Source organism: Hippocampus guttulatus, chromosome 23 (genome assembly GCF_054856545.1).
Source record: "Hippocampus guttulatus isolate MCC_2025c chromosome 23, RoL_Hgut_1.0, whole genome shotgun sequence".
NCBI lineage: Eukaryota > Metazoa > Chordata > Actinopteri > Syngnathiformes > Syngnathidae > Hippocampus > Hippocampus guttulatus.
Window position 1 is genome coordinate 4,600,550 of NC_141283.1, and position 8,876 is coordinate 4,609,425.

An 8,876-nucleotide genomic window follows, 5' to 3' on the forward strand; every position below is an offset into this window, starting at 1 on the left:
AGTGGACTCACCTTGACGTCGGAGAAGAACATCTTGAGCATGTTGGAACTCGGGTAGCGGGTGTAGAAGAACATGAGCTTGGCCTTTTTCAGGTGATTGGGTGAGAGGCCCTCCTGGATCTGAAAACGGCGTCCGTCAAGGATCAAGATTTTTCAGATGGAGCATTTAACTACGACCCACAAGTCCCTATCCTAACCCTACCGTACCCTGAACCCTATCCGCCCATCCAAACACTACATTAGTCCTAACACCAGTCCCTAACATTGAAAGACTGACCCCCCCCCCCCCCCCCCTTATTAAAAGGCATAGTATCAGTTACGGTTGTTCTTTCTGTATTTAACACAAAAACAAGACACACTTCATTAATGGACGCAGGCGTGGTAAAACGTACGCTAGCTTAAACAATACGTTAGCATGCTCGCTAGCGTATGTTTTTTTTTTTTTTTTTTTTTTTGAAAGGCAGCGGGAGCAAAACTGAGTTTGGTTGTACTTGAGTGAAGTATTTAACAAAGTAGTCGCATTGTTTTTTGGATCAATCCTCACGATCAAATCTATCGAAATCCTAATCTTCTGTATCCGAAATGAACAGCCGGGTAAATTCGCAATCAACCACGCCAGGTTCCGTCGCGTCATTGTCAGTCCGTCTCGTTGCCGTGTGGCTCCTCAGAAATTTCACCGGGATGTCGAAACGTGAGCAGCACCCCGTCCATGTTGTACTTGTTGGTCGGCAATCTTTTCATTTTAATTCAAAATGCTAAGTATGCTTGTCCCTCATCACTTGCCGTAGCCCAACCGGGTACGTAGGAAAGTGATCGGTTGAGAGAACAGTTTCATTGAAGGTTGGCTATCGTTGAGAGGCTCGCTCAAGACGACGCCGCGCCAAGCTTAAAATTTGCTTGTAATTAGCATCGTCCGTATCGGGCCCGACGCTGTCACGGCTAATAACAGCTGATGCTTTTTTTCCTTTACATACGGAGACTCATTTCACAGTCAAAGCAAGCGAGCGCCTTTTGCCTTCTCCCCTGTGCTAACCTCCACCCGAAAAGAGGAAGAAGGGCTGCCCGGGAGGATCCTATTTGCATATCGCAGACAAAGACAGCAGTTAACGCCAGCGATGGGCAAGAAAGGCCTAATGGCTTGGCGACAACCCGCGCCAAGCTGAATACGATGGTCAGATGTTGGCCGTCTTAACCGGCGGACAAACAAGATTTGAGCGGATAGCCCGCAACCCCATCAAAAAGCCTGGGTACCCCTCACGTGGATCAGCCTCAACCATGGGGTCTTCCTCGTGGACTGAGCGGCAAAGAGAGGATGGAGATGGTTTTAGTGGGTGTTCATGTTGAGACGTAGTCCTGTTCCAATCTACAATTACATCCTTTCTCCTCCTCCCTCTACTCCACCCCTCACACGCAACCTCTATGCCTCTGCCAAAGCCTTGGAGGAGCAGAAAGAAGGCGGAGGAGAAGGAGAAGAGGGCCGCCGATGCTTTGGACCGAGCTAAACATGGGCGGGGAAGAGGACTGGGGGGGGGGGGGGGGGCTGAAACACATCTGCGCCACAGAGCGTCCCAAGCCATTTTCATGGCGAATTAACGTCCGTATAATGTGTCTGATCGCATCCGTCTGATGGATAAGGATGTGGAAAGAGGGGATCCGGATTGCCGTTTGGAGCGAAGGTTGTTTGCCAAACAAGAATCGTAAGCAAGAACAGGTTCCAGTCATAAGTTCTCATGAAGATTTACACCGGAGTGGCCAAAGTACACCGACGTGACGTTATTTATGATCGGCGCGGGGTAGTCGGTGATTGTTAAAACCAGTCAAGTGTCCAGATGTGACAGTAACTATTGTGAGAGGGGGGAGGTAGGGGGGGGGGGCATCAGCTGCTACATTGGATTGCCCTTGGCCTTGGGGTGACACGGCAAAGCCGTGGCTCCTTAAAGCTCATTCACTCCCAAAGACGTTTTTAAACGTCTTTTCAGACTTGGTCTAGAATTGGCTGGTACTGAATGAATTAAAAGATCCGATCTACTTTGTCTAATTCGGTAAGCGAGAAGCATATAGGGAGCGAGGGTCTTGTAGGGGTGGGTGGAGGTGGGCCGGCGGTGGCGGTGGAGAGGGGAGGGGGTGGGGGGGGGGACACTGGCAGGCTGGTGTTACTCCATCAGGCCCGGCCAAAAGAGCAGCACTTCACTCCCCACACCGCGCCATCTGCTCCGAGTGGGGGGGATACAATGGATCCTCAGACACAGAGCCCGCAGCTCTTTTTCAAATCAGCCAAGGTGGGATGCTTCGCGGGAGGGGGGGGGGGGGGGGGGTGCATCCATCCGAATGCTTTCACCTCAAATTAGAATATCGTCTCGCCGTCACCTTTTTAAATCTTTCGCTTTTAAGTCAACACGCCGAGACGATACCGCCGCGGCCATCGACAGTTGACCATTAAGAAAGCCTCACGTCTCCCGATGAGACGTTTTTTCGTATCTCCAATTCCCTCACAGCTTGCAAATGTAATTGTGATTGGACTTAAGGGCGGGTGGTGTGCGGCGCTATTATTTTGTCATGATGGCGCGCTCGCACCAGCTGGCTTCCGCAGTTCGGCGGGACGCAAACCCGATTCAAGAAATCCCCCCCCCCCCCCCCCCCAATACTTCCCCATAGCCCAGAGTCATGAGAGCAAAATAGCCACTTGCCTCCCTAATTCCAGGTGTAGGGACAAGAATATTCAGAGTTGGAGCGTGGACAAACGAGCAAATAAGCGATCGCCAGGCCATCTGCTCGGCGACAGGCGCAGGACGGCGGTGAACTTGAACGTGCCTCACAAAAAAAAAAAAATGTCCGACAAGCTGTCGCTGACCTCGGAGGCTCGGAAAGAAGTCGAAAGTGATTCCTAAATTGGGGGCGAAACGATGAAGCGGGGATGCACAAAACTCAACGTCAAGTATGGCAATCAATAATTTAAAAAAAAATAAAATAAAAAGTGCAGATTGCCCAGCCAGAATGTATAAAAGCAACCATGAAAAGCCCCAGCATCTGGCCTGCGTTCTTGTTGTTTGATTGTTTTCCACTTCCTTCCAGTTACTGTCCGTCTCTCTCTCTCTCTCTCTCTCTCTCTTTCTCTCTTTTCATCCCGCCATCGGGAGCCGGCAAAAGTAAAGGATTATGGATCCCTGGAAAAGCGTTCAGCCTTAGGTCAGAAGACAAGACAAGGCGAGGTAATGAAAGATAAACAGCCCGCTGCAAACACCTGTTAACGTCCGCTTCAAAAGAAAAGACGGGGGGGGGGGGTTGCGTTTGCAGGGAGGGAAAACAAACAACACCGAAAAAAAAAAAAAGAAGTATTTGGCTGCCAAGCAACAGCCGAAGGGCCTCCCGGGCTGTTGACAGATCTTTATGAAATGAAGAAAAAGAGAAATGACAATGATGGTGGGCTTTTTTTTTTTTTTTTTTTTTTTTTTTTTACAACAGCGATGGATGATAAGAGGGAGCGCAACGAGAGGGGGAAAAAAACCCGCAAGCAATCTTGAATACACATCTGGGCCGAGTCCTCGGGCGAACCTTCGGTGCCATGCGCCGAAAACAAGGCCTCCCGTAGTCTTAAATAAACACGCAGGCAGGTAAACTAGAGGACTGATTCATCAAGCACGGAATGAATTCGAATGACTTTCGAAGGATAACCGAGGGCATGAATCTAATTTTCATGAGGGCGAAAGAAGGGGTTGAGTAGTGAGGAGGGGGGGGGGGGGGCAAGGGGGTATCCGGAAAAGAAAGTGGAGGGACTTTAAGCTATTAGCTTCCAGCCTTCAATATGAGCCTCCCGTAGTGAAAGGCTTCTTTATCCGTAGGGCACCACTGGGGGTTAAACTATAAGCGAGGATGTATAACACTATTGTGTGCCAAGTTCCGGGATGCGATTTTCCTCCTTGTTCTTTCAAGACATTTATTTATTTTATTCTTGGAACAAAAAAAGCAATCGGGGCGGAAAATGTCGCGGGGACCTAATCGAGTCTTGAGTAAGCGATATGCGATAAGAAAGCTTTTAAAAATCCCCCCTCCCCTACGCCGTGGAAGATGGAAGAAAAGCTCGCGAGAAGGTGCGCTTACGAAGCTAAAAATAAATACGACGCCGCTTCGAAGCGGCAGGACGAGTGATTCATCAACACTTTGGCCCGTTTTCTCGAAAAGAACTTGACGCTCGGAGCTCTGTGCGCACGCTCGGTGCTCTGTGCGCACACCCGTACTAGTGTCAGTCCAATTTTTTTGGGTTTTGTTTGTTGTTGTATTTTTATTTTTATTTTTTTAAGAAAGGATACGTTGCTGCCCGAGTAAGGCGAGATGTCAGACATGTCCTGCAGGTCGCCACACTCGGATTTGATGAGCGACAAGGAGAGTCCCTCCGCCGTGCTGCCGGGGTGCGCCGGTGAACACGAACGATGGTGGTGGCCCAGGTGGTGACCGGATGCCATCTTGGTCCTCAGGCTTGTGGTCTCCCGGGACAGGTCCATGGAATCTGGCGAGGAGCGCTCCTTGCTCGGGTAGCCACCTGTGGGTGGGCCCAGGGGACTCTGGAAGGGGTAACCCATCAGAGGCAGGGGGAAGGGGTGCCTGAAGGAGGGTGGGCTGAACCCCATTGTGGCGGAGAGTGAGGAGGGGTGAAGAGACGGGTGGTGGTGACCGCCGTGGGCGCCCACGGCGGAGGATTGGTGATGGTGGTGGTGATGCTCGCTTGGCGTCTTCCTGACAACTAACGGCAGGGCCTCGGTTTGGTCGTTCACTGCGCCCGGAATCCCTGGAATGCCGCCAAAGGAGTCGAGCGGATTTGGAATGATGATGTCGCCGAAGCACTGCAGCCTCTGGTTGGCGGTGTGGAAGTTCGGGTTGTCCCCATTGACCGCGGTCGAGAACCTTTCGGGGGGTAAGGAAAGTGGGGGGAATGCCTGCTGGGGGGTGGGACGTGGGGGCTTGGCAAACACCTTGACGACGGTGTCCACCACTTGCGTCATCGCCGAGTTGAGTTCCTGCTTGAGCGTTTCTGCCAGCTGTTTACCTTCGGCGTGCATGGAGGTACTCAGGCTTCCCTGCCCTTTGCTCCGCCCATTTCCATCTCTCCTCGTTTTGTCCCCGTCTCTCAGTAGAGACTGGTCTTGAAGCAAGGCCCGTGCCCGATCCAGGAAATGACCCGGATCCAGGTCCGACATCTCATTGTCGGAGCGCAAGTCGTCGCCCCCCCGGTCGTCGGCGCCCCGGTCGTCTGCGCCGTGGTCGGACCTCACCGGGCTGTCCTCGGACAGGTTGCCGATGTCGTTGTGCAGGTCGTGATGCAGGTCGTTGTGCTCCGAGTCATCGGTGGAGTCGTAGATCTGGAAGAATTTCTCCTGGAGTTGACGGAGCTGCTTCTGCATGTCCTCCAGCTGGAGCTTGAGCTGTCGCCGCTCCTCCCGCTTCTGCTCTTTCCTCTGACACACCAGCTGGGTGAAACTCTGTTGCTGCTGCTGCGGCAGACGCTGCTTGCGCTTATTCTCCCGGCTGCTGCCTCCGCACACCTCACCCGCTCGCGGGCTGCCGGGACCCTGGTGCTGGGACCGAGGGGGCGGGCACTCCAGATCCATTTCCCGCTCGCCGTCCATGTCGTGGTCGCGCTCGTGGCGATTCGATGGCGGCACCAGAACGCTGGGGGAGTGGCTCATGCCGCGAATGATGTTTTCCACGCGGGCGCGTTTGGCGCGCAGGTGCTCGTCGTTCAGACGTTCGATGTCGAACGCGGCCAGGCCGGGGGGCCGGCCGAAGGGCGACAGGCATTCCTGAGGTGTGCTTTCTTGCGAAGAGTTGCTGCAGGCGTCCTCCTGGGGAGCGTCCGAGCTCGTATTGGAGAGCCCTGACCCGGGGAAGCCGTGGTCACCTCTTTCCCCTCGTTCTGGCCCTCCGCCGTTTTTAGCCAAGTTGTTCTTGAGCAATTGCGAGATAATGGTAGTGCCGGGGAAGGGCATCATGGCGTCCTCGTACGAGTTGGCTCGCTTCAGCAGCTTCCGCAGCACGTTGGACTTTGACTCGCTGTCCCCGGCTGACACCACGCCAGGCCCCCCGTGCGGCTGCACTACAGAGCACTCCATGGGGTCGGCGTCTGATCCGTGGTGAGAGTGAGCGCTCAGAGAGTTCATGGCACTAAAAATGGCTGCTTTGGCACGCGCGATGTTATCAGTGGTCGCTGTGGCTGCGGCAGAGGCGGCGCTGCCCACGGTCCTCTTCACACCGATGTCCACACGTCTTCGCTTGGTCTGTCTGTTCAGGAGGGAGTCGCTGTCATGGTCCGGCATCACGGGCTGCTGCTATTGGGCCATATCCCGCAAAACCACACGTGTCTCTGGGAGTATCGGCTCTGAGCACCTGCGGAGGGGACGGGATCAAATGCACATAAATTAGCGTGACGGGTGAGGAGGGGGTGGGAATAGATTGATAGCAGAAGAAGTTTGCAGCCTTACTCGCTTGGGATACAAAGCGCATACGGACCGCAAGCGGCAAGTGTTCCTCCCGGGACAATTTGACCACCTACGGAGGGGTTCTGGGAAACGGGCGTCAGAATTAGGCCTTCGCCTCGACATTACAGGGGCAAAGTCCTACATTTTCTCCCCGTCCCGTCACACGCCGCGTGACACTGAACCAGTTCCCACGCAACACAAAGCAGCAGAAAATTATGATAATGACTTCAGCACTTGTCCTCATTTCCACGTTTGTGTCCTGTGTGTGTGTGTGTGTGAGTGTGTGTGAGAACACGGCCGCTATTAATTGGAAGGGGCACATTAAACGGGGTTAAGATGATCTGCGCCAGAGAACGCGCTGCTGATCATCCCGGTGACGGAAATATCGGCCTTCCAAAACTCGTAGTGTCCCGTCCGTGTGGATCAATAAGCCCGCCACATCGGCTATCGGAAACAATGGCTTGGAGAAGAAAAGCAAAATAGGCCAATTGATTTTGGTGCCTGGGCGAGCTCACGGCTCTTTGCTTTTTTTTGGGGGGCGGGGGGGGGTTGGTTGCCTTTTCATCTGGCAAGGGCGCTTAATTCTGCTCAACCGAATAGGTCACACCGGTCAAACTGCGACTTAAAGCGCTCTTTGGAAAAAAAAAATGCCCAAAAGCAGAAGTGGTCGCCGGTGTCGAGGTGATCAATCGAAAAATCGACAAGTATTTTCAATACATTCAGAAAAATGCTGTGAGAATGTTGGATAATTTTGTGGAACACGTTCCAGTGTACCGTCACGGTCGGTTGCCAATTTCAAATTTTGAGAATAAGAAGGTGAAAATTCCGACCAAGTTTAAGCACTCATTTGTAATTTCCAATGAAATGCCAAGTTAGCAAAACTCGAGTGATAAAGCAGCGAATTATAAACATTTTGCACTTTTTCAAAATATATATCTTTAAAAACATACTTTCTGAAAAGCAGCATCATCTACTTTGATTTTGGGAGCCAAACTGACAAATACACACACCTCAGATGAATAAAAACGACAACAAGAAATTAGGTTTTCGCTGATGCCGGATGAATTTCAAAGAAATGATGCTGCCGAAGGAAGAATTTGACGTCTTTCTTGTTGTTGTTTTTTTTTAATTTATTACACCTTCAGTATCGCCATGAGTATTATTTAGATCTCTGACAGGAGATGAAGCTTCTCTTTAGATGCAACAAAAAGAAAACGAGGGAGGAGGGGGGGAAAAACTTGATCACCAGGAACCTTGACAATGGAGCTGGAAATAGTCACCAGCACTCGCACCTGTCTTTTGGGAGCCAGCACCTGTCTAAAACACACACACACACACACACACACACACACACACACACACACACACGCGCACACACACACACACTCCGTATGCTCAATAAAATTTCCCTTTCCTATCCACAAAAAAAACATGGTGGAATACAATACAATTTAAACCTCAAGGTGTAGTACTCCATAAATAATAATAAGAATACTTACAAATAAAATAAAAACGATTCTAAAACATAATAACTCCATTAAAGTGACAGGCCACCAAATACAACAACCGCAGCAGCAACAATTCGAAGTGGACGTGCGGTAGTTTGAAAGCTGGGTCTTGTATTTGTATTATGAGGAGGAAAATCGTGCCCTATAGAAACACACGCACGCACACACGCACAAATGCCATCGAAACCGACTTTTCCAGCACATGAACTTACTTTCAACTTTCCCGAATCTGAAACTTCATCCTCACCGAAAAAAACACCCCAAAACTTTGGCAGCAAATTTTCCCAAAAGTAACGAAAACGGCCATTATTTCCCTCCGGGGGTGGGGGGCTATTTTAACTGCGTTAATGATACTTAAATCGTTTTTTTAATGTGCGTTTCTTTTTTTGTTGTTGTTTTTTTTTTATTCCTCCCCTTGACCGCCCACCGGCGCTCACCGAGAGGGGAGGTATCCGACGACAAGGTTACTTACCCCCGCAGATGATGATGATGACGACGACGAAGAGGAGGAGGAAGAGGCGGAGGAGGGGGTTACCAAAAAAAAAAAAAAACAAATCACACTGACACGCTCCACGACAAAAGATAGACAAGATCACCGCTTGTGCCTGGATGCTCGGATGGCTGGAATGAAAAGAAAAGACAACTAACAAGAACACACGCACCCCCCCCCAAAAAAAAAGCGACTGTAGGAAGATGCGAGGAGCTCTTTTGGCTGCCTTCCCCTCTTGCCGGACGCCCAAATTGAGAGCGGTGTGTGTGGTAAGTGCGAGAAAAGGAGAGCGCGAGCGCGCGTCTGTTTTGTCTGGATGGACCAGGAGGACTGGATGCAGCGGTGCGCTCCTCCCCGGCCACTAAAAAAGATTCACTTGAAGACGCGGCTGAAGGAAGCCGGAAGACGT

General features: G+C 51.4%; 1 protein-coding gene across 4 annotated transcripts in view; it reads right to left on the reverse strand.

The window, feature by feature from the left end:
• LOC147185825 (prospero homeobox protein 1-like) overlaps positions 1 to 8,833 on the reverse strand; it is a 33,761-nt gene extending 24,928 nt beyond the window's left edge. The window contains exons 1-4 of one of the 4 annotated variants that reach the window (XM_086104201.1): positions 8,190 to 8,437; positions 6,473 to 7,786; positions 4,307 to 6,377; positions 12 to 119 (exon numbers count right to left, since the gene is read on the reverse strand). In XM_086104201.1, the coding sequence (XP_085960327.1) occupies positions 12 to 119; positions 4,307 to 6,307 (2,109 nt within the window). In that variant the 5' untranslated portion in view covers positions 6,308 to 6,377; positions 6,473 to 7,786; positions 8,190 to 8,437. The other 3 variants (XM_086104200.1, XM_086104198.1, XM_086104199.1) reach the window with 3 other exon arrangements.
• Between the last annotated feature and the right edge of the window lie 43 nt (positions 8,834 to 8,876).